We start from the raw sequence: 26,299 nt of genomic DNA on the forward strand, positions 1-26,299 counted from the left end.
GAGCGCGGGGCTGCGCGGCCGCCGGGGCGCGGAGGGAGGAGGCGGGGGGGGGCGGGCAGGGCGGCTGCGGCCCGCGGAGCCCCGCTCGGGCGAGCCCCGGGGCCGGGGGGGGGGGGGGCAGCCGGGGCCGAGCGCGGCCGCCGGTGCGTCAGGGGGCTGCGCTCTGCCTTCTCCCTCGCAGGTGGCGGTGGGGCGGCTCTGCGCGGGCCCGGAGCGCGGTGACTTCCCCGGCGCGGGGGCGGCCGCCGCAGCCTCAGCCCCGATGGAAGCGGGGGGCGATGCCGGATCGGCGCCTCGGCGGGGAGGCGGCCGCGGCGGCTTTGCGGCGACTGCCGAGCCCGGCGCTGGCCCGGCTGCGGGGACGAGCATCGATACTGACGGGCCCGGCGGGAGCGGGGCGGCCATGCCCGGAGCCCCCCCCCCCCCGCCGCTCCGCGCCCCCTCCTCCAGGGACCCCAGAACGGTCCACCAGCGGTTCCTGCGGAGGAGCGTGGTGGACTCGGACCAGGAGGAACCCGCTTTCGACCTCCCCGAGTCGGAGCATCAGAGGAAAATCATCCTGCTCCCCAAAACCCGGAGGAGAATTGCGGAGCGGGCGAAGGCAGGGCAGGGGGCCGGGGAGAGGCTGTGCCGGGGGGCTGAGCCCTCCCCCGGGCCCGGGGCAGCGCCGTTCCCCGGCAGCGTCGGAGAGCAGAAGGAACCCGGCAGAGATGTGGAGAGGAAAGAGGCGGCGGATGCGGCCAAAGACCAGAGCAAGGCTAAGAAAGAGGAGCCCGAGGAGGAGGAGGCCGATATGAAAGCGGTTGCCACCTCGCTGGACGGCAGGTTCCTAAAGTTCGACATCGAACTCGGGAGGGGATCCTTCAAAACGGTCTATAAGGGTCTGGACACGGAGACGTGGGTGGAAGTTGCCTGGTGTGAACTGCAGGTAAGCCGAGCTGATCCTCCTGTGCCTTGGTTTTTCCCCTGCTTTGTACGCCTAGGAGCTAAGGGCAACACGCCGCTGTCACCTACAGAAGCTCAGCGATGAGCAGCCCTCACAGTCACCATTGCTTAGTATCCAGTGTCTAACTATAGCGCAATATCCTCATTGGCTCTGGATCTACCACCTTATGTACACTCCTCCCAGGCTTAACCCGCTCTGAGCCCTGAGCGCTGACTGCCCACACTTGCGACGTTAACCTAGGGCCTGTCATAGCGCCTAAAAGGCTCGCCAGTCGCTCGCTCCCAACACCCAAAGCGTGCCGAAAAGAGCTGAACACAGCTCCTCTCCGTTCCCCCCCTGCCCCTCCAGAACGCAGCGGCTTGGTTTAGCAGGAGCGGAGCGGCGGGTCTCTATTAAAGACGCCGAGCGTAAATGAAGTCGGGGAGCGTTTGCAGGAGTGAGCTTTCCTTTTCCTACAAATACAAATGTGTTATGCTTTTATAAAGACTGCAGACCTGCTGCCCCCTTATTTGCCCCTTCCCTTGCCCTGAAATGGTGACTGTCACCAGCCTCTTGTGAGTCAAACCTCCAAAAGCACCCGCGTGCTCGCCTTTTTTTAGGCGTCATGAACGAGCGCTTCAGTTAGGTCAAAGACCTCTCTGTCCAAATACCTTTAAAAGGAAGATTTTAAATAAAAGATCTGATTTGGGTTCTAGAGCTTTAGATATTACTGGATGACTTCACTCTAAAGAGAGTCAAGGTTTAGATACTGTCTTTTGCTGGTTTGGGACATAGCGATTTTATAGTCTTATTTCTGTACAAATGACAGTGCTATACGCTTAATTTTTTCTTTGGGAAGCTTTTAGTGTCTGTTACTTACCCTGTTTCTGTTGGCATCCATTTGAATGAGACCTATCGGAGAGAAAAACCTGAGACTTCTCTTTTTTCCCTTGAGCTATTAGTCTGAGTTACTCTGCAATTTTGGTGGGAAGTAGAAAATTGAACTCTTAGTTATAATTTGGGGTCCTTAAACTCCCTCTGGTTGACGGAGCTTTGTGGCCTAGGAGAGTATTTGAGAATAGCATGTAAATAATGGGGTGTGATAAGCCTGAGCTCCTGATTGTGCGTTTATTTTTTATAACGTTGGCCCAAGCTGTTTGTAAATCATTCCTGGCTTCCTGGAGTAGGTGGGGATGGATGTACCGCCACATCTTTATTCCCTAATGATTTCGTTACGCAATAGAATCATAATTCACCGCAGCACTCGTTAAGAAGTACGGGGAGCACTTCTCAGTCGTCACAATCCTACGTTCCCGTGGCTTTTATGAGACAGAAATGCCGACTACGGAGCCGCAGCGGTTGGGCAAGGTCAAGCCCTGAGCGGAGAAGCCGAAGGGCTGGTGGTAAGGGGTTTAATCCCTCCTCGCCCCCAACCTGGAGGGCTCCTAGGGCAAGGGGGAGAGGCTGTGGGATTGCCAAGGGGATTTACAGGGAACTGAGGGAGGCCGGCGCTGCTGGGAGGAGAGCCTTGCGGGCAGGCCTGGCCTTTGTCTGGCTTCGGCTTCAAACGGAATCCCAAGCGTGTGAGGCTTTTACTTTAGTAGCCTGAAATTCATTCAGGATGATAATTGGGCTGCTGTCGGAGGGAAGGTTGGTCTGTAGGAGAGGGCCGATGTTGTTTAGCCATCGGTCTGACCAGCGCAGGCCAGCTCCGTCGCTGCGGATCAGGAATTCATCTCGCTGCCAAATTTTTCAGCATGCTCTAGCTGGGGAACTGAAATAGATGTATTTGCAGCATACTTTTTGTAACGGAATGGCTTTAACTACAAAAGAGTGCCAAATGTGTCTGAGAACGCGGCGAATTGAAATCCCAGTGTTTGGGTCATTTACACTGAAAGAGATTGGGAAGGGAAAATTGCAGTGTGACATGTACCTGGTGACTGGTTTTCTTATTCCTAAACAAGCTAGGGATTAATAACTTAATAACTAGGGAAAATAACTAGGGATTCTTGCACCGACTGCATGTGAAGAAATCACCTGGAATAATTCCCTAATTCCCACTACTTTCCATTACATGTGCTTCAGCTTCAATCAGATCTTACTACTAGAGATTTTCAATTTAGCGCAGAATTTGGTTTAGGCCTCTAACTGTAGAAAGAAACCTCTCATTATTATTTGACTGCTTCAGAGAAATTGGTGTGAATCCATAGAAGCAGGCGAGGGCTGCTGGTTCTCCTTAAACACTGCTGTCCTTCCGCCCCGGCAGGTTTGGAGTGGATGCCGGAGGCCAGGTAACAGGAGATGGTATGTGAATTTTGAAAGCCGGTGCTTTGGGCTGGATTGAGAAAGTCTAACTGAATGACAAAAGTCTTTAATCACCATGGAGTTGAAGCCTGTGCTCTTAGTTTGCATGAAGGAAGGTGTGAATAGCTGTGGGGCATCTTGGGCTCTTTGACTTGTCCCGTACATACTCTCCTGATTCACTAGGGAGTTTTACTGGGAAAACATTCAGAGAGTGCTGGCAAGTAATGGCTTTATTCATGGCATCTTGAACGTTTTTATGTAAGCTCTGCCAGTTAGCTATGCCCCCGTTCGTCTCTCTCTGTAGAAATTTTAAGTTCAGCTATCCATAGCGGAAGACTGAGTGGGAGCCATCATCACCACACTCTTGGAGAGGGAAGGGCTTCCTCTGCAGTCTCCCACCATCAAAACCCATCCCAGAGCTTTTTTGGGGGAAAAATGGCAACAAATTGTACCCTGTCTGTCTTCTGGCGATGCACTTGGGCTTGTTACTTCTAGAGCCTGGGAGTTAAAAACTAGCAGTGTTGAGGTTCCATGCAGGCGTTAATCCTCTGTCCTTGCTCAGCGCTTTTTTCAGCCCGGTCGTACTGTTGCCTGTGTGTCTCGGTCTCTATTTTGTTGGTCTGAACAAAGACCATGCGAGCTGTTCTTGTTCAGTGGTCTTATTTCATTGAAAAGATGGCTTTAGGGTTCAGAACCGAAATCATGGCTTGGATTAGGGTAGGGTCCAAACGCTAACCACACTAGACCTGGATTTTAGACCTGAGAAGACGTGAAAGCTGTGGCCAAATTCTAGCTAGAAAATAAGTTTATCGTTCCTTCTTGAAACTGAAGTGTTAGAGCAGGATTAGTGTGCCCTCGCAGTTTGGAAGGCTTTGCATTCTAAGGTTTTCAACAGCTGTAATTAATTTTAATTGGTGCCATGCAATTGCTGTGTGGTGAGGCTTCGGTGTAACAGTATTTCAGTGTTGCACTCCTAAGTAAAATGTTAGGTCAGGAATAAGGAATATAGGCTTTTGCCAATCTACTGCTGGCAAGCCAAATATGCATTTTAGCTAAATGAATGGTTTCCAAATCCCCATCCTATTTCCCTCTGGGAAGATGTAGGGAAACTGCCAAAGAGTCACACCTGGTACTATCTCAAATGCAAAGACCTCGTTGTACTTCATGGTTCTCGCTTGGACTCTGACTACCAAGCTTCCCTTCGCTTGTGTTTAATTTTAGTCCTCTTTGTTGAAAATGTGGAAAGCATAGAATGCCTCATCCTGCTGTTGCTGTACCCGCGGCGGGGAGGGGAGAAATGCCTGTTGGTGAACACCGCAGGCAAGCCAGGCTTTTTCCACCGGTTGCCCAAGTCATGGTCTCCACTCTGCATACTTTTACTTGGATGGATGCTGGTTTCTGCGGGACACTTGGCCTCCAGGTGCTGTGCATGAGACCATGTGGGAGTCCTTGATGCTCCCTGGGACAGAGATTATTCAGGAATTGGATGTTAGAGGTATTTGGGGAGCTAGGGAAGAGTGAAGGATGGATGGAGGCCAAGTCTCCTTCCCTGGCCATATAGCTGAAACTAGAAAGCAAGGGTATTAAATAGCTCTGACTGCATTTTCCAAACGGCCACCAAACAGAGGGGGCTGTAATGGTAAAACAACCACAAACAGACATGCCACTCTAAGGTGACAATTTCTTGCTCCCTGCACCTGCAGCTTTTCTGCCAAGCTTCTGGTCATATAGCTCTGTAGGGAAAAACTTAATTATCTTTACAAGAGAAGTGTTTTGCTTCATAGTTTTATAGCACTTTTCCCTTTTTTTATGCCATTGCCAGTCTTTTCAAACTGTCTGAACCAAAGAAAAAAACGTGAAAGTATATTGTATGTCTTAAGTCACTCAGATGTTGAGGGGTTTCAAATTTTTGGAAGGCACAGATCTTAACTGAAAATTAAGTTCTATATGTGGATGCATTTCTGAACATTATTTTCATTTGATTCATATGCAGTATTCATGTGGGAACAGAGAATGTGTTTTCTTGGTCTCAGTTTTTATTCCTTAAATGAGAAGCTCATCCAGATTGGCCGATAGCGGACTGATGTTAATACGGCATGACTATTCTAGAGGTACAAGATGAGATTAGACTTTGTTTTAATACAAAGTGAATAAAAAGGGCATTTAAAATCATTAATGCTAGACCTCTGAACTTGTGGATTTTTGTTTAAGACTGATAATATTTCCTTGAAGCAAAATTTCTGGTTTGAGTGGATGAAGGGAGGAAAAGCATGCGGTTTGTTTCTAAGCATGTTACCTTATGTATGAGAGAAGGTCTATGTAAATGCCTATGTAATACTTTCTTAAATTTTTAAGTGTTATTTTTCCACCTTATGTCCACTTAGAAGATCTGTGATAGTTGTTCAAAGCAATACCAAAGGTCCACGGCTCGGATGTGCTTTGTGTAAGCAGATACGTTTGCATGGTTAAAAGTGGGAATCTGTAAAATGGGCAACGTTAAAGCAAGTTCACTTTGCTCTAGCTGGCAAGTCACTTCTGGCAAGATTAATTTAACTCCCCATAATTGATGTGGAAGGAGGAGGATGTCTTATGCCCCTGTATCAAGAATCCAGGGGATTTCTGTCTGGAAAAAGGCAACATCTTCAGGATTTTCTCTGGTGCGGTAGTTTGGCTTTTGTAGCATCCGTGTTGGCTGACAGCATTCATCTGATGTTGAAATAGTAGCTGGTTACTATCGATGCTGTTAATTTATTGGCCGGGTAAACTTTGTCGTGTAAATGAACAGAATAATTTAGAAAATCTTTCTGGGAGAAGAAAGGAGGGAGGCTGTATCTGAAAGCTTGAATCTGATATTGCTGTGTGCTCAAATTAACTTGGAGACTAATTTTGTCTGTTTTGAGTTAATTCTCGAGATAGTGACTTCTGTTTTAAATTTAAACAATTGGTTTAGCTCTGCATTAGTGTCAATATGAAAACATGTGCCTGTAGCAGTGGTGTTTGTTAGTATAGCTGTTGCCCTGACATGAAGAAGCAGGATAGGGATATGGTAGTGAACTATTAATAGACTGCTTCTCAAATTCAGTGAATGAAATAGAGCTGGGTCAGACTTCAGGTTCTGCCTTTGAATCGAATAAGCCTCCTTTCTTTTGCTTTTGAGTACCTTCTGCCTAAAGGTGGGTTGTACGCTCTTTTAGTCCTGGTTAAACTCTTCATTTTAAATGCGTGGGGTCCTGTTGCAGTAAGAGGAAATGACTTAAAATAAAACCAGAACTTGGCGTAAAGGATATATCTGGTCCCTTTGGTCATCTCTTGTCCACAGCTGACAGGGGGGAAAAAGTTGATGTTGCAAGCTGTCATCTTACTAACGTTTGCCCTTGATAATGCAACCTGACTTGTGTGTATAACATGTTCACATTTGTCGTCTGATTGCTGCCTTGTGTCATGGTTAGGATGTGACAGAGGTCTGAAGAAAGCTCAGTGGCACTGGTAATGATGGGCTAAGAGAAGGGTGGCAATGGCATTTCATAGAATTGTTTAAGTTGGAAAAGACCTTTAAGATCATCAAGTCCAACCGTTAACCTAACACTGCCAAGTCCACCACTAAACCAGGTCCCTGAGCACCCCGTCTACAAGTCTTTTAAATGCCTCATGGTATTTAAAGTGGTGACTCCACCACCTCCCTGGGCAGCCTGTTCCAGTGTCTGCCAACCCTTTCAGTGAAGAATTTTTTCCTAATATCCAGCCTGAACCTCCCCTGGTGCAAATTGAGGCCGTTTTCTCTTGTCCTGTCACTTGGGAGAAGAGACCAACACCCCCCTCCCCACAACCCCCTTTCAGGCAGTTGTAGAGAGCGATGAGGTCTCCCCTCAGCCTCCTCTTCTCCAGACTGAACAACCCCAGCTCCCTCAGCCGCTCCTCATCAGACTTGTGCTCCAGACCCCTCACCAGCTTCGTCGCCCTTCTCTGGACACGCTCCAGCACCTCAATGTCCTTCTTGGAGTGAGGGGCCCAAAACTGAACACAGCATTCGAGGTGCGGCCTCACCAGCACCGAGTACAGGGGCACGATCCCCTCCCTACTCCTGCTGCCCACACCATTTCTGATACAGGCCAGGATGGCGTTGGCCTTCTTGGCCACCTGGGCACACTGCTGGCTCATCTTCAGCCGGCTGTCGACCAACACCCCCAGGTCCTTTTCCATGGGGCAGCTTTGCAGCCACTCATCCCCAAGCCTTTAGCGTTGCCTGGGGTTGTTGTGACCCAAGTGCAGGACTCAGCACTTGGCCTTGTTGAACCTCATACAATTGGCCTGGGCCCATTGATCCAGCAGTTGGTTACTGGAGTTACTGGGATTTTTGGATGCTCTGAGAGGTTACAGATGCTGCAGAGGTTGGGAAGAGTGATTTTTTTGGGTGGGTAGACAGAGGGTAGGTGCCCTACTCTAAGGATCAGGTGTGAAGGGAATGGTGAGGAGGGAGGTAGTGATAAATCTCCCATGCTTCAGGAGCCCAGCTGGAGTGGTAGGGTTGGGTTTGAGTGCTGAGAAGAGCTTGCTACAACTGCCTGATGAGGGGAAGTTTGGTTTTTAGACTTGCCATGACATAGCTGTTGATCGCCAGCAGCAGGATACTTACCTGCGTGTTCAGTAGGTTCTGTGGTATAAATGTAAGGTAGGTGCTGCTGCATGATACCCAGATGCCCTGTAGGCATAAGACGAGGGCAGCCAAAGGCATGTCATGTGAGATACATGACACTTGGCACTCCTGTTGTAAGAGACATCTTCATTGCTCTGAAATAGGAGGGGTTTAGGCAAATAATGTGTGGAGAATATTGGAAATGGTCATGCAGAAGCAGAACTGGTTTTCTTCTTGGTTAAGTTTGTACGTGTGAAATTGAAGTTATAGCTGGAAATGCATTATTCCTCTGAAGTGATATTGGCCTATTAGAAAAGATGGGTGCTATCCCAATGTTGATTCAGTGTGCCTGAAACCAAGCTTGGCAAGGAAGGGGAAAGTTGGGTTTTTATGGAGTTGAGATGTCTGCTAGAAACAACCTTCATCTAGTATCTTGCTATTCCTATGTAGCTCTGAAATGGAGGAACCAACTCACTGCTCTGAGATGAGAATCTACCTTTCTGCCAGGAGTAGGTTTTACAATTATATTCTCTGCAACATCTTAAAATGAATGGCTGCAGTCTCTTCTGCGGTGTCGTCTGGACCAGTTGTTAAAACTGCAAGATGATAATACTTTCAAATCTCTGCTGTATATGGTGTGATGATTTTTCTTTATTTAGAGAGAGAAGTCTTAGCTCCTCTTTGCCTTCATTTCACTTCTGCGGAGCAAATAAGAAAAAGGCTTTGGTCAGTTGGTGAAAGAGTGAGCTGTTTGGTATGTACAAAACAAGGTGTGCACCCTAATTCTCCATACCTCTCTTTTTTTTCCCCAAAGAGTACTTGTAGATCTTTCTAAATCCAGTTTCAACACAAATCACAAAATAGAGCCCGTTTTATATATTAGGTTGGTCCCTTGCTCTGGAATGGACTAATCTTCAAACCAAAAGCAGCTTCCCATATCCCGGAATAAAATCTCACTGTCCTCCAAAGAAATCAAGTCCATACCTCCTTTGGGGTTGACGTTTATCCAAAGCAGCTTGCTTGTTGGGGATTTTGTCCATTATGAGTTAGCTGGGGTGCTGCATAGCTTCTGAGCTGTTCTTCTGACTTTCTCCTCGCAGATGATCATTGCCGTGTAAAAGACCCTGAGAACGTGGTGTGAGGAGAGGGTCCCAAGTCCCGTGTCTCCGGCGATCACCTCTGTTGTGAACACAGGGTGCCACTGAACACCTCTAAGCCTTAGGAAGCATCTTAGTTGCCAGCTGGTTGTCTGTAGGGATTAATGAACCTGGACTGAATTCTAAATCAGCTGGCAATAAATGTGTACCAAGAACTTTCTAGAGCGACCATTTGGTTTGTTAGCAGTGACTTTGGCTTACTCAAAATATGTACATTAAATGGTGTGTGGTGACAGCCCTTCTACTCAATCCCTGAGAGAAAAAATACGATGAGTACAATTATAGGAGTTTACTTGACTTTTATTTTTGGAAGATGCTCCATTTCAGGCTTGAATGGTCTTACGTAGCTGGGTTTTCAGTTCACAATCATCCCAACAATGCTTTTTAAAAAAAATTTATTACCCCTACTAAACGTGCCATAGCCTGTCTAACCCCATTGTGGCTACAGCGTTATTCCAAATAAGCAAATTTCTGGAGCTGATGGGATTTCTTCCCCCCTTCTCCAGAACCTTCCATATAAGTGCGCATGCATTTTAATTCGTATCAGGTGTCAGTGTACACAATCAGATTTTGTAAGTGATTTCCTAGAAAATAATTTTTTCTGTGTTGTGTTAATACAGCGTAAGGGCTGTATAATATGGTGGTTAAATATGCATTGGGGTAGCGGGTAAAATGAAATGCCGTATTATGGGAATATACATGTTGCTTAAACTATCAAGGAAGGAGTAACTTAAGACCTAATACCATCTGTTCTACAGTTGTTTGCTACAGAGGGATACAAAACACTTATTCATGGACTCTGAGGAGAACAGATAGGAGAATGTAGGCTCAGATAACATTTGTGGGGGTTTTCTTATTTGGCTGTTTTTTTTTGTGAATTCAATCTGATCTTCATTCCTGACTTCTGAAAGGAAAATTAAACATGCTTTAAGGAGTATTTGATCCTATTACAAATCTCTGCAGCACTTTGCCAACATTAATTTGAATTTTAATGTAATTTTTGGTTAGGTAAGTAAACTTAAAACTGCTTTGATTCCTAGCTTTCTCTAAGAAAATAAAAACCTGAAAGGAAACGGGCCTTTTTGTTACACACTAGTCCTTTTTTGCAATGGTTTTTGGGGAAAGCTGTACTGTAGTTGGTTACTAAAGCCACCAATTTGCCTTTCTCAAACTCTGAGAGCCCTGCTGTAGTCTAGCTCTCCTGAAACAAAAAGCCTTTAAGTAGTTTTCACCTTAACCCGGAGAATTGGAGTGTAAATCTGTATGGATGATGCCTGACTCTTTTTTTTTTTCTGAGCTATGTTTATACTTTTGGGGACTTATCGTACCTTTTCCATTAACTATTTAGCAAAGTATTGGCCTTAATAAATTGTGGTTCTGTCCCGGGCATGGTAACGTTGTGTTCCGTGTATTCCTGTGTCAGCGGGGCTTGTCCAAATGCCGTTGGCAGTGTGTTTCAAGTGCTTAAAACCGTCTAAAACCCAGTAAGACTGAGCAGATGGAGGAAGGTTTTTCTTTAGCTGAAAAACCAAAAATTGTTTCTATTCTATAAAATAAGGTTTTATCAAAGAGAACAAATGACAGTTGGTCACTTCATATATGGAGAACTGAGTATTTATTTTATAAAAGCAGTCTAAGCCTACATCTCCTTCTGAAATGGATGTTCCTTTCTCTCGCTGGTGTGTGCTTGAAGGATTAAAATTATGGTGTTTATTCCAGATATTTGTACAATAAGCAGCTTTAACATTGCTTTTCCTGATGCTGTCTGGATTTTTTCAGAGCAGTGTTTTGGATGACCCATTGTACTCACAGGAGCTAATACAGCTGTGGTGGTTGACTGAGCAGAATCAATTTTGTCTGTTAAAATAGAACAGTGAAGAAGAGGGGGGAAATCACAAAATTTCCAGCGGATGTGTATCATTGCTGCAGGCCTGCGCAGCTCTCTGCTGAAACATTCGATAAAAAGCTAGATCTTGTAAAACTGATTCCAAATCGGGTTGGTTTGTTCTAGGCTTGACTGATTAATTAAGGCAAATTGCTGTGGTTGTGTGCTTTTGAACTTGGTTTCTCTCCCACATCAGTGGTTGTTTTGAAGATTGTCGCAGATAATAAAGCAAGCCTTGCACTAATAAAATGGACTTGCTTTTCTCTCCATTACAGGAAGACTTGTATTGCCTTCGATTACTAATGGAGGATGAGAATATCTTGTCCTTTGGCAAACGGTGCAGTCATGACTAATACGGGTGGTTTTGCATGTACTTAATGTTGTTTGTGCGTATATAAAATTAATAGTAGAAGCAGAGAAAATACACAACCACTTGTATTAAGCCACGAGATAGAAGGTGAAATGAATTGCTAAGATGACCTAGAATGGTTGCTTAGAGCCCATCTGTGATCCTGGCTCCTTAGGTTACGTTCTCCCTCGTGTAGGGTTCTTTTTGCACATGCTTCTGGGGACGTAGCGTCAGCACCCGCTGCCCTCCAGGCTTCTAATCTTATTTTTGCATGAGTTGTAATAACTTCTGTAACATCTTTCCTTGACCTTAATGAATTTAAAAGGTCGTTGTGGCAGTTTGGCCTGACCAAAGCCTGTGAGCTCCAGGAACCGCCAGCGCAGGCAACGGGGGGAGAACATAATGCGATATTTAGGAGTAAATAACTTGTATTGTAAGGCCCTTGTTAATTTGACTCTGTTCCAGGAAACATGGGGGGTTTTCTGTAAATTCCCTCTAACAAAAGTGAGAGGAAAGCTGCTCTGATAATCTGCTGGTCCTCAGATGCATGGCAGACGCTGAAACTGGCCTAAAGTTATCTGAAGCAGGTTTGCGCTCTGAATTCTTCTGGGCTGCCAAGAGCTTCTGAGCCCCATTGGTGTCAAGTAGCAGCGATCGCTTGGTCTTTAAATAGAAAACTCACTTTGGAGTCAGACCGTAAGCTGCTTTCAGACCCGCATCAGGCAGCGGGTGGTAAACTCTGACATCTGGGGCCCGTTCCTGTAAAGATGGAAGTGGGAGCCATGACCTGTTAGGCACGCTGCCAGCGGTGTGGGCCGGGAGCTGCGTTGGCTTGGACAAGGACCCGCAAGAGCAGCGTGCTGATGGGGAAGGCTCCATCCCGCAGCTGGTTGCTCCATCTTCAGATGCCTGAACTGCCTGGGAGGGAGGCGAGACCTGTGGCTAACCACGCTGCTGGGGAGGTGGCCTATCCAGCAGTCTTCAGCGTCTCCTCCTGGGATTCACTTATCTGAGAGGGGAAGAATCTCCCGTCTCGGAGGCACGGAGTTGCTGGAGGTGTGCTCCTCACCCTTGCTTAGCTGCGAGTGTAGTAGTTTGGAGGCTGTGGTAAAGGCTCCAATGACTCCTGCAGGTGGGGATGGGAATTGGGAATGCATCTCCCCTGTTCGTTAAGTCCTTTGGTGTTGCTGTCATGGGAGGGGAGATGGGCCGTACCTCTTCTAGGTGGCATGTAAGAGGAAAGGAGTGCTGTCAACCAGCTCTTTCACAGTGCGGTAGGTGTGCTCCACAAATGTCTCCTGGCTTCAACTATTTGAGGAGTGGATGAATGTTCATTTCTGGGTCCCAACTGTGTTTATATACAAGATGGGTACTGACCGAAGTTAGACTGAGGCCATATGGGGTGTAGGCAAGAGACTGTAGCTTCTGCAGGCGCCTCCTCTTAAGAAGAGGCATGGTGCCTTTAGTACATTGGCAGCTGGAGGACTGGGTGTCAGAGCTGCAAGTGCTTTCAGAAGAGTGTGTTTGGACCCAGGTCAATTTTATGCCTTATTTTCATAGTCTCGTGTTAAATTAAGCCAACTAGATAGATTCCCACGTGATACAAGATACTCCTATGAAGGCACCCTGTGGTTTCCTCTAGGCTATAGACAACTCTCTAAATCCTTGTATGTGGAAGAGGATTAAGCCTTCTTTTCGAAGTATAAAAGAAAAACTTGTAGTGAATATCTGTGGTTGGCAGAGGGAAATAAAGTGAAACCTCTTTTTAACTCTCCGGAATAAATGATAGATATTTGGTGAGATTTTTTTTTTGTGGCTTGACTGCTTGAATTCCTGTTCTTCTCCATCCCTGCTCTTGAGCACTCTGCCAAAGCCCACACCCCTACCACAAAGTACACTCCATCCACACCTGGGCTGATAATAGGGAAGGCTTGTTGGATGAGAGGGGAAAAGCAGCTGTGCTCACTGCTTCCAGAGAGAACTCTGACATTCCATACCATGAGAAATGTTTAAAATGTGTGTGAGCTGAAATGCATTTACTTGGATGAAGCCGGCATTACAAGTTTTTTAGCCACTGAAGTTACAAAACTATTAGAAAGAGCAATTGTTCCTCTAAGTAACATTGAAGCATTAAATACAATGCTTCATTTATTAAAGCATGTACACTTTTGTAGAGTTCTCTCAGGTGGTTGGAGGGAGGGGGAGAACAGGCTTGTGCTCACTCAGTGGGGGCTTCAGAGAAAACTTTTACTCTAAATAGCTTTGGGTTTGGGCTGCAAACTCTTGCGTGTGAAGTGAGACATGTGAGATGATGAGTATGTATTCAAAAACAACTCCTGCGAATAAAGGGACTGTGGATGTTTATTGACTTTTGTCACACTAATATCTAGCTGTACTTTTCCTTTTTTGCGATGCTACTGAACAACAACTCAATTTATAACAAGTGTTGCTGGGGAGTGCGGTCCGTGTTGGAGGGAATTGTTCAACATGAGGATGGTGATGGAGAATGACTGAAACTGGAGGGTCTGCGGTTGGGGGGGTTAGCTTTGCCTGACTGGGCTGTAGCAGAAAATACACAGCTTGCTAACCTGGGACCTAAAAATGAAATCAGTGTCGGTGCTGAAGCCCACATTCTCAGTGTGCAGGGTGTGACTGATGCTGATCTGGTTTTGTTACGGACTAGGGAAGGATTCCACAGGGTGGTTCATCAAGCCCTTCTTGCATTCCTGTATGCATTTTTAGGGAGGGTTTATTAAAAATGGATGCTACTTCATAAAAACTTTCCAGTAGGTCTTTAAAAACAGTTTAATGTCATCTTCCTTCTCATTCCTCCTCTTCCCTGTCCACCACCACCACCCCAAAAGTTACAAGGACGGGATCCTGCTCTTCAACACCTTCTGCGCTGCCACAGGGTGTACACAAATACACTTGTTCTTTTTTCATGTCCCTTTCTTTTCTTTAGAGGGTCATCTTCACCATCGCATGAAATTATCTTCTTTGAATCTCATGTTATTTCACCTACCAGTCTTCCAGTTGTGCGAGGTGTTTTCTTGGGCAGCTGCTTTGTGCAGCAACGAGACTGTCAGTCAGTGACGGCTGCGGGAGCTCCTGATCTTTTGGAAAATCCCGATGCACCTGAGATGGAAATCAGAATTTGCAGGCAAATAAAGGAAAATGAGGTAGCATCTAGCGAGACGAGAGGAAAGGGTATTTTATAACCTTTTCTGCAATAATTGTTAGTTTGTGATTCTTAGCAATGACTGATACTTGTAGCCTTGTTGATGCTTGCCACCATAATTCTGATGTTGCAATTAAGGATTTAACTGTACACATGTTGTAAAGGCTTAAAGGCTTTGATAAAATGTATGTATTGTGTATTTTATGCATGCTTTATCTGCGATCCTACTTGCATTACCTCTGATTTTTAGAGCTGAAATTGTAGTTTATGAATTCTGTTGGAGAAAGGAGAAAAGCCATTAAAACATTTCCACTAAGCTAATTTTTGTGTGCAGAAAGAGAGAACTCTAATTTCTAATGAACTGAGACCTTTGTACCTTAAAAGATATATAGTGTATATTTCAAAATGGATTTCTGTCAGCAGGATAACTGATGAAATCGTCTTGTAGTTGGAGTTCTTGGTACCTAATAAAACGTGAGCTCCCCATGAAGCTGCTTCTCACAGAATCATCAAGGTTGGAAAAGACCTGTAAGATCATCAGGTTTTTCCATCAACTTAGTACAGTTTTGCATGTATCTTTTTTTCTCAGAGGGTACATATTTAAGGGTCGGAATGAGCTATAATCTGTGACAAAGCAGAGCGCTTATTTGCGTGAGTGGAGAAATGGAAGGACTGGTTCAACTAGAAGATCTTAAATGTGCTGAAATGTTAATTACTCTTAGAGGTCTAAGATGAATAATTGGTCATGAAAGCCTGTTCACCTGTTTTAATGAGCTCAGTTTAAAAAAAAAAAAGCTGTATGCTATTTCTAAGGCGCTCATGTACCAAAGGTTTAAAATCCCTGAGCCAGGGTTTATGCATTTGTTTCAATAAGCATTAGATTCGGTTTGTGTTTTAAGCATGCTATATATTTTAAAATGTAATAACATTCCCAGGGCAGCAACTTTTATTCTTTGGTCTACCCAAAATTACTATGCAAATTTACCTGGTTTTAAAATAATTCCTTGCACTGATAGTGGTGTGATGATAGCAGGTCTTGAGTGTTATTTCTCTTGCAAGATTAAAGTGACCAAACAAATTATTTTTTTAATTGAAGAGAGATAACGAAAGCAACTATATAACTATATACAGTATACAGCCAGTACCAGAGCTGTAACTCCCCAAAGGAAAACACAATGCAAAACCAGCATGTTTGTAAATATATATATATTTTTACAACATAGCTGGGAGAGTCAGTGGTTCAGTTGATCAACTTAACCGCGGAGGTGAAAATATATGCTCAGAAGCTTCCCTTGGTTTTGGAGAAAAATTCAGTAATTCTACTTTTCTTTACGAACCATTTTAAGGAAGATTATACCTGCTACCTGGGTTCATTTAGTAGCGTTCAGCCTTGTTAAATAGCTGACACATGATATAGCTGGTAACAATACTGTCCGGGGAGTGGGCATTCCGTCTGGTAATGGCTGGGTTGTGATTTGATTTTGATCTCGCGTTTGATTGCGAACAGGTCTCAACTGTTGAGTTGCTGTCTACTTTCATACTCATGGCCAGTGTTGACTGTTTGTTTGGTCTTTGCTTATTGCATATCCGTAAGATGGATGTGAGAGTTACTTTAAAAACCCCCCATAAATGTGTGATAATAATCATAATAAGGATAAAAGGTTTGTACAGGTGAGATTAATACAAGAATCTAAAATTGCCAATGTCCTCTTAAATTTAGCGACTATTAAATAAGATCATCACAATGGGTATTATTCTTTGTTAAAAGACCCTTTAAAGTAGGTGGGTTTTTAAAATTAATTGCAGTATGTGGCACTCTTAATTGTAGCGGTGCAGAATATATAATGTACTTCTGGTAGGCAAAGCATGCCTGAATGAGTTTAAAAACAATAATAAAATTCTTCTTTAGTTGTGAATTCTCAAGTGCTTTCTTTAAAAAGTCCCTGGAGTGGTTTAGGTGGATTGTGAACTCGTTAGGTAGAGTTCTACCTAAGCCTTGCTTTTAGAAATACTTTAACTGTTTCTTTACACTGCGTTTGGTACATCGACTTTCTCTTGAATGCTGTGTATAAGGCGGTGCTGGTCATGTGCTATCCTACTCGAAGACACTAGAAAGTTGAGACGTTTGCTCTTTAAAATGAAATTGTAGCTCCAGGGAAGGCTGTGCTAAAACTTTGGTTTCATTGGAGTCAATAAATTGTTCTTAGAATTTCTAATTTTGAGAACTTCTGAAACCAAAGCTTTAAAATATTTTAAGGAAATCACTTTGTGACTCAGAAGTTGTTTTTCTTTGATCTTAAAAACGCTCTGGTATTTTTGTATGGGATGATAATCTGCATCTAGATTTTGATGGTGTATTATTAGTTTTATTTATGATATTTAAACCATTGAGTTCTTTGGAAATTGGCTGAATCTGGCGAGACTAATCCAGTCGTCTCCTGCAAGAAATTCTTTGCTGAATACTTCTGAGCCCCCTTTTCTGAGCTATCTAGAATTGAACTACAGCTACTGGGAACCTCTTTGAGCTCCAACTTGTACATTTTTAGTCTTGTAGTCTAAAAATATTTTAATAAATGCATATAAATTTATTAGACAGCAATCAAATATGAATTATTAATTTATTAAACAGTAAATAAAAATATTTTAATAAATATTGTAATGAATTTTTAGTCTTGCAGACTAAAAATACATCTTTTACTAAAAGAGTATTTGCAGTAAATCCAATTATAGTTGTTTCAAGAGTGCTAATGTAAAATGAGTGGTCTCGGAAAACTTTCTCGTCTACAGCTTGATGAAAGCCAAGCTTTCGTCAAAATAAAAGGCTCAGCATAGTGTGCCGATAGGAATTAATTCCCAGGGAGGCTGCCTACCGCTCTATTTCTTTGCGCTGCGACAGAGAAACGCCGCAGATTATTTCTATAATCAGGTTAATTGAAGGAACGGAGAGGGGTAAGGAGAAAGTTACTGGATTTCACGTCATAGTTGGGGAAGGAACGGGAAGGGCTGATCTGTTGTCTTCCTGAGTAGGAAACGTGTGTTGTGGCTTGGTAGCGGGCAGCTTGTAGTGCATGCTGGGAGCCAGCTCCTGAAATGCTCTTTTAATAACATACATGTTACGTGTATATTATTGTTCAAGGAACGTGTGGACGGGTCATTGTGGGACATGGTTTAATGGGCATGGTGGTGTTAGTTGATGGTTGGACTTGATGATCTTACAGGTCTTTTCCAACCTTAGTGATTCTGTGATTAGAGTGGGAATTAATGTCTTTCCCATGGAAATGTCTTGGGAGAAAGGGGCGTGATGAGAAAAATTTCTTTAGCCAGCCTTGTCTCAGTTTTCAGGGAGAAAACTCCCAGACTCTTTCACTTGAGTTTCTCCAGCCCTAGTAGAGGCTATGTGAATTTAAACACAATTAAGAAACTACCCTAGGGCTGTTTTCTTTTTTCTTTTAAAGTTCAGTAGGTAAGGGCGTTTTATTTCCTACACCTGTATTTCCTGGTTCCTTTCAGAAGCTGCCAATTAGGGCTAATCTTTTCCCATGGCAGCCTCTGGTCATTGGAAGTTGGAAATATTAAATCCCATTGAAGGCTGAGCCTGCGAGGTTTTTAGGAAGGTTTTGTTGTGTGTGTTTAATAAGTTGCAAACTCATATCTCAATCTGAAATGTCTTAATATTATGGTGCGTGGACTTAATGTTTCTTTTTGTCTGCTTACGGTTGTACCTGCTGGTGCCACAAGCTACCCCGGCCGCAACGGCTGTGCCGAGAGCATGCCCGTGCAGCCGGCTCTGGACCGGAGGAGGGCTTTGGGTCTGTCACAGCAGGACTAAGGGCTCCCCTTGGTCATCCGTAGGGTGGAGATCTGGGAGGTTTGTGAATTGAATTTGTAGGCCAAACCTCCGTTGATGTATTTATTTTCTATCCTATTTTTGTCTCACATCTGAAATCGTTTTTATTCAGGGTAATGTTCTGGAGGACCTAATGTAGTTAATAGACTTAAAACCAACCAACAACTGAAACCCAAACACCCTATTGGGAATGAAAGGTCATCACGGAGCTTTTAATCTGAAGTCCAACCAACCAGACGTGGTATTTAATCCATCTTTCCTTGGAACAGCAGCCAACATATAAAAGCCGTAATAAGAAAATCATTAGTTACATCCTCTTCTCAGTCTAACTGAACATCCTCTAAACTGCTATGGACGGGCCTGTGGTGGCTTCCTCTAACTGTGGCTTTTTTTTTCTTTAAGTTTCTAATAAATCATGAGAGGCTGTCCTGACTTACCCGGGATAACTAGCTGTGCTTCACCAGTTTATTTCCAGCTAGTTATTCTTCCGGATGGGTATCCCTGTTGTAAAGGGATTCCAATTTAACTAGTGTCACAGCAAATATTTACATTATATTACCTGAATTCTGAAAAGACCTATTCCTATAACTTCTTCCGAGTCCTATTTCAAGCTAGTTAAGCTCTGTGAGTTATTTGAATTGAGATGGTTTTTGTTCTGGATTTATGTGCACACCTCTTTTTTTTTTTTTTAAGAGATCACAGGTATTCTCTGCATCTGTTTTTCACTTTTTTTAGGTTGAAACGTTCCTGAATTTCTTTCTCAAGAGCCTGCAAATTTAATTGGGTGAGGAAATCCTTTCCTCACTTTACATAATAATTTAAATAAATTATCATGTCTCAAATGAAACTTTTATTCTAAAGAAAGCAAGGCATATAATAGTACTTGGCTGTGCTGTATAATACTCTACAGTTAATGAAACATCTGTATGAAGTTAAAAATATGAAAAAAAGTAGATTCTTCTAGGGTAAAAGAACAACCATATTTCTCAGCTGTTGCAGATGAAGAGAGATCAGCTTCAGAGGAATTTATTCAGGCCTCTTTTTGCATCATCAGAAATGGAGCTTTGACAGCAGAGGCTGAGAATTTGTCTCCCTGGATGGCCTCTGGACCTCCTCCATGGCTGCAGAGCGTGCAGGGCAGGTTGGGCAGGGAGTGGGGTGGCACCTCCGTTGGACCAACCTCTGTCCGTAGGGTGGCTGGCCCTGGGAGAGGGAGTCTGGCAAAGCATGGAGCTGTGCAAGAAAGCAAGAATTAGTTGGGTTACCTGCTATGAAATCTGCTTGTTTAGCAACACCTGGGTAGGTTATTTCAGGGGTGGGAAACAAGCTGTGATGGGATCAATGGGTGGTGGTTGGAGACACCCGGCTGTGTTCTCGGTTGGTGGCGGTGGCCATAAGTCTCTCGGTAGCCCTGTGGGCACGGCTCTCCTTTGATGTTGCACTGGCACGGGTAAAGAGGTGAATAATTGGAGCTGTTTGGAAAGGGGGAAGTCTAACAGCCCCTGTGAAGGTACAGCTTCAGGTTAGACTGCATTTGGACTTTTTCTTCCCCCTCCACGGGTTGGTTCTGCAGCGGCTGTTTCTCTTGGTGGGCAAGCTTTGAAAGCACGGCCGCATGTGGTATTAAGGCAAGACGATGATTCAGAAGAGTGAGTTCCTCATGTTCCTTCCTCTCAAAACTGCTGCGAACGTACATGGGAAGATGTGGTTAAAGCTGATATTGGAGAGATGTGTCCATGAGCAGGGGCAGTTACATAACGTGGATATAGAGGACAGCAAGTACTGTTCTCAGCTAGCAAATTGTAGGACAGCTAAAATGTGACCGGTTGGGAAAGGCAGGCTCGATGTTCCACACCGACACACAAAGCAAAGGGAATGTGATTATTCCAGACTTTTTGTTTGATCCCCAAATGTTCGCATAATATTCACTGCTTTTTAGGCACAGCAGAGGGAAAATGCAATTCAGGAAAGAGTTAACTAAGGTCTTTAGATGAGTCTGCGCCAGGCACACCAAGGGCTTTCTGCCCTGCTGGGTCGCCTATGGGTGGGTTCTCCTTACGGGCTGCACAGGAGCCTCAAAGTTGGTATGCACCCAGCATAGGTTGAATTTGGCTGCTGTTGGAAATGATATTGCACTGATCTGGTTTTTGGGTTTGGTTTTTCCTGGGAGGTAAGGAGGGAATAATGTAATGTCAGTGCAGCAGAAAATTGAGAAGGCACTCCAAGTGTTTTCCAAGGGAAGATAAACTGTATGAATGGATGCTTGCAAGAGGGGTGTCTTGGGGACTCAGCAGAGCATGAAGGGAGGAGAGGAATGAGGGGGTGGGATAAATGGGGGTGGGTGGTTGTGGCAAGGGAGAAGCCCAGGGGATGGGAACTGTGGGCGATGTGCAGTCAGAGCAGGGGATGCCTTCCTGTCCCCTCTCCTGGGACTGTCTGAATCCTGTCCTTGCTCCTTCACCTGAGCTGAAGCTGGCTTGATTCTTTAATGTGAGATGGAGCTTGGAGGATTCCTTCCCTCCCGAATTACATTTTGCCCAAATTACTCTTTCTCTTTGTCTATGCGTTACATTTTCATAGAATTGTTAAGGTTGGAAAAGACCTGTAAGATCATCAAGTCCAACCATCAACCCAACCCCACCATGTCCACTAAACCATGTCCCGCAGTGCCACGTCCACACGTTCCTTGAACCCCTCCAGGGATGGTGACTCCACCACCTCCCTGGGCAGCCTCTTCCGGTGCTTCACCACCCTCTCAGTAACGACATTTTTCCTAATATCCAGCCTGAACCTCCCGTGGCGCAACTTGAGGCCATTTCCTCTTGTCCTATCTGTTTTGCCGTGGTGGGAAATGAAAGCAGGCATCTCATGCACAAAGCAGCCGTGCTGGGGGGAGAATGCAAACGAGTGAGCTTGGCTGGAAGGTGTGGTTGTGAACACAGGTGCTGGGGAAGGAGGATGCCCTGATGAGAATGAGCAGCATGATCCCCTCTGAGGTGTTGGTTTAGGAGGGCATCTAACTGGGATGTATGAGCCTCTGCAAACCTTTCTGAAAAACTGTTTCTGTTTAAAGATTAATGTCCCATGTATGGCAGTGTCTATAGGCTTTTCTGGATTCTTCCTCTAACTGGGATGCCTTGTCTCGTGGTTCTAAGGCAGAGTGAGTGCACCAAGATACTTGAAAGGTTTTCCAGAAAGTGGGTTAGAGCGGTATTGTGTTCCAGATCCCGCAGGTAAACTAAATCAACAGCTCAAAGTTTGAACAGTTGTATTAACCTCAAATGGCTGCGGACCATCGAAGTGCCGTCTGTTTTTTCAGATTTAACGTTAGTTAAGAATCTGTGAAACACCTACTGAGTCTCCGCTCTTCCCAAAAGCGGGGATATGTTTCAGGAGGGGGGTTGTGAACCATGAACTCTGCTTTCGAAGTGATGTTCCCCAATCTCCCAATCTTAGTATGCAAAATGTTGGACAATTCCCTTGGATAACTAACAGCACACTATCCGGTGCGAACCACTTTGTGCATCTCACTTCAAGAAAGATGTGGACTAGTCGGTCAGAATCCAGCATGTGGTTACAACAGCAAGCAGAGATGTTGAGTACATGGCTGGTAACGAGAGGTGGTTTGTCCAGTCTGGGGAGTAGTGATGGAGGTAAAGATATTGAAGATAAAGGTATTTGAAGAATAGTATCTGAAAAAAAAACCCAAAAGCCTTTGTAAAGGAGGAGTTGAATAAATGATTCTTCATGCCCACTATGTACAGGCAAATAATTAATGGGCTTAAAATGAAACTAGGGAGATGTAGGTTGGACAAAAGGGAGAACTTTCCAACTAAGAGCAGTTAAGCATTGACAGATATTCCCTAGGGAGCCTCACTGGAGCTGGTGTACAGGTCTGTCAGGAATAATTTAGAAGTCATTGCTCTTGTCTTGAGCAAGGGAGTAGACTAGTAGACTAGTCCTGGTGTCTTCTAGACCCACTTGCTGCAATTCTCTTATTCTATGCTATGGCATTGGTCACATGTTCAGGGTTACAAGGTTTGCATTTCCATTGATATGGTGAGTCCTGTGAGCACTGTTATTTCCATCAGCACATGGTTTATGTAAGTTTGGTTTAGTTTGGTAAGGGGCCAACCTAAACTGAACAGTCATAGGTTATCTTTAAACTGAGCTGTTGGCAAATGACATTTGCATTTATTTCGTTAAGAGTGCGTTGACCTGGTTTCAGATGGTGTAAGGGTTATGGTGCAACTTCAAATAATAGCCCAGCCAACAAAAATTGTCCCCATTTTGCATACAAAGGACTCAAGCACCTAAGAGAAGCAGTGACTTGTCCGGGGGCAGAGACTACCCTTACAATTGTGGTCACTGTCTTCAAGAAGGAAGAAAATGTCATGAAGGGCCACCAGAGTGGTTCAGTGAATGGAGAACCTTGCTTATAACAGAAGGCTAGGCTTTAGCTCGGTTAGCCGGGCAAACCAAGAGGGGTTTAGTAGAATCGTAGAATCATTTAGGTTGGAAAAGACCTTTAAGATCATCAAGTCCAACCGTAAACCTAACCCTGTTAAGTCCACCACTAAACCATGTCCCAGAGCACCTCATCCACACGTCTTTTAAATACCTCCAGGGATGGTGACTCCACCACCTCCCTGGGCAGCCTGTTCCAGTGTCTGACTCTGTAGTAACTCTGTACAGTAACTCTGTAAATATAACTCTGTAGAAGGGCAAAGGGAGGGAAAACTCACTAAAAGGAAGAGAGCCATGAAGGCTAAAGGATGAAGTTGTCTTGAAGCAGTGTATCTCAACTGAACAAGGAGGAGGAGTAAGGTTTTAGCACAGCTTTGCTTTAGGAGTGGCATGACAAGAAATCTAATTGTTTTAAGATGAAGGTTGCTGAATTTGTGAACAAGATTATATGGCATGTTCTGCAGGCAGAGAGAGAAACATTAAAAAAAACCAAAACACTTTAATTTGGAAATCTCTTTAAGTGCTCATATTGCTTCTGAATTGCTGTTTGGTTTGGGTTCTTCTAAAAGGTCTGTTGTATCCTGAAGTCAGGTCAGGTTTGCAACTGCACGAATCACTGAGTTTTGAACATACCTGTAAAAAGAAAGCTTTGTGTTTTCCAGATAGTGCTTCGTATTTAAAAGAAAAAACAAACCCAGGAAGAAAGGCTCTCATTCTGTTCACAAGCCGTGATGCCTCTCAGGTTATGTGTTTACACTTTTGTTCATAGATTTGATTTTTGTTGGAGTTATTGGCAATAGCTGGAGGCTTAGAGTCCGAAAACTAACCAAAGTGTCTGATGCCAGTGGAGCCTTGAACTTGAGAGCAGAGATAAATTGATGTAACCTGAAGGTTGCTTATCCAGCACAGAACGTATAACCTCTTTTTAAGCAAAATGTTGTTCTGTGCAAGTAAACATCTGACTTTTTCCGCGTGCAGAGGTGATCACGGTGCTTCAGCAGCTGAGACGCTGAAGCCTCAGAGCAGAGGAGCCAGCAAGGGGAGCGGGCAGCATCGTTGCATGGTCCTGGCTCTTCGTGTCTCACCGTTCCCCTGGGGCTTACCTTCCAGCCCAAAATGATGAGGTCATACGTGAACTAATTTTGTCATCCTTACTTCACCAAGCTTCACTTTTATGGCTGTGGAAGTGGTGGTAGAGTGGTTCCTGTAGATGTTGATGTTTCCTGCTGTGTTTCTGATGTTGTTTTAAATAGCCTACTTGTGTTGATTCTTCTTTCTTCTTTTTTTTTTTAAATGACAGGGTTGGAAAAAGGTTTTCATTCAGTGTCTCTACGACTTAACTTGAAGGGTAACTGCACATCATACGGCAAGCCTGCAGAATGAAGGAGCCTTTCCTTGGCACTTTCTAGAACTGCTGGGTCTGTGAGCATTTGCCAAGGTCGCTGTTCGTAAGGACACGATCTTCCTGAGGATGCTGTATCAAGCGTCTTGCTAGATTCTGCTCAGTGTAATCTGAAAACTTAGAGCCGGTGTCTGTACTGTCAGAACACATGGTGGGTTTTGGTTGTAGTAGAGGAAAAACGTAACGCTTAAATCTCAAAAGCAATGAAGCATTAATGTGTGATTTTTGGCTGAGGCTGAAACACTTGGTTTTCCACAAAGCCTCGTCTCTTGAGAGTAGGTCTCCTGTTACTGGCTGGGCGCATATTTAGCGAAGCAACCAAGTAAATAGACTAGAAGAAATCATTGGTTATTAACTTAAGGTTGGTTAAGAGAGACAGTAGTAATAACAAAAGAGAAACTAATCTGATTTGTTGTAGTGGTAAATCAGCTCTAAATTGGTTACTGTAGTATCTTTATGTTGAAGGGGGGGGTTGGTGAAATAATAATGCTTTATTGGTAAGATTATTGCTGTTTTTACTAGGCATTATTTGAACACAGTGTTGCGCTTGCCCTTCTCCCTTCCTGTCTTTCTGTCACAGTTATATGACTGCTTTTCTTTCTTCTAAAGCCTCGCTAGAGTGCGAGAGGTGAATGGAAATGGTGTTCCTGTTGTGGCAAAGGTTTATGTTTGTGACCCATCTCATCAATCACACCTGCTTTCCTTCTAAATGTTTCCTAGGCAAGAACATCTGTTTAGGAGAATCCACCGATCCCTATGGGATGATTTTCCATATGCTCCTGGTTTAGGATAAAATTAAACCAATGGACCTTGACAGTGTTTTCTTAACCAAAAATGGGTCCTTGTGCTTCTGTTAACAGAACATGATCAGTATTATTTAATAATGGCATGAATCACTTCCACTAGTGCTCTTCTGGAGAGTAATGCAGCGTCTATGTGACTTGAACCGTGCGTTCGCGCACGAAGGCAGATGGTGTTAAACAAGTCGGATCAGCGTCATATGTCCAATCTGGTGCTGCCTGGCATACTAACAGGGTAATGATTTATAGGATTGAGGGCTTGGAGGTATGGTTACCATCAGAAGGAAGGAAATAGAGCTCATGTACGCGTTCCTGCAAGACGAGTAGAGCTGTCGAGTGCCCAAGTTTCCTTGGGTGTCTTCCCTTTCGGAGTCTATAAATTTTTGTCTAGAAAACGGAGGGCTCGACTGCGCGATGTCCAGGGATCTGAGGCAAGCGGCCAATCTCTTCAGACTGACTCAAGTTGGGTGTGTGCTAGTCAGGCTGTACATGCATGAGAAATCCAACGTGTTCTGGGTGACCAGGCTTGCAGGGTGGGTTCTGGCCAGCCGCACCGCGTGTACGTGGATAGTCCTGTGTGGAAATCTTGCAGAAAAGGACAGCCCAAATGAGTTCAGACTTGCTGTGATTTCTCCCTGCATCTGTCTCATCCTGCAAAATTGTGACCTGGCAAAATTAGCATCTGTAAAGCACTTTGTGGTCCTGGCGTGGCTGAGAAAGGAACGCTAATGCACCACGTGGTATTTATAATAAAGCTTTCATTTGGAAACTAGGATGAAGGCTTAGAAATCCCTCGCAGCTTCCGTGAGGGTCAAGCCCATTGACAGAGCGCTGTGTGCGCACGCTGGGATAAACAGCTGCCAACTTGCACAGTGATCTTTTTTTAACGTGTTTTCTGAACTTTTTGCCCCTCTCACCCTAGCGTACCCATCAATGCGAACGGAAAATAAAAGCACGAACTGCTGTTTCTGACTTCAGTTGCGTGGGCTGAAACAGCGGCGTGTGCTTCGAAGTTGTGTACGGTCACTTGCGAATGAGCGTGGCCTTGGATTTTAACGTGCTGATGAGTTTTAAAGGCAGCCCTGCCCTCTTATGTAAGCCTTTAACATACTTTCATGCCTTATTTGTGCTATTTATCATGGTATCGTACCTGAGTTTACTATGCCATTATACAAAAAGGGTATGTTGGGAGGGTTTGGGCAAGTTATTGGGCCAGAATTGATGACCAGACATTTCTGAGCGCTTTGCTGATGAGCTGAATTAGACTCATAGACTCATTCATTCATCTTCTGTCTGCTGTACCTTGCATTGATTTTACTGGAATCTCTATAGAAAATGTGTAAAGAAATAAA

General features: G+C 44.4%; 1 protein-coding gene across 1 annotated transcript in view; it reads left to right on the forward strand.

The window, feature by feature from the left end:
• The first annotated feature begins 262 nt into the window (after positions 1–262).
• Positions 263–26,299, forward strand: part of WNK2 (WNK lysine deficient protein kinase 2) — a 114,064-nt gene continuing 88,027 nt past the window's right edge. The window contains exon 1 of the mRNA XM_059823006.1: positions 263–928. Coding sequence (XP_059678989.1) covers positions 263–928 — 666 coding nt within the window. The remainder of the gene's footprint in view (positions 929–26,299) is intronic.

The sequence above is a fragment of the Gavia stellata genome, chromosome 12 (assembly GCF_030936135.1).
Source record: "Gavia stellata isolate bGavSte3 chromosome 12, bGavSte3.hap2, whole genome shotgun sequence".
NCBI classification, from domain to species: domain Eukaryota; kingdom Metazoa; phylum Chordata; class Aves; order Gaviiformes; family Gaviidae; genus Gavia; species Gavia stellata.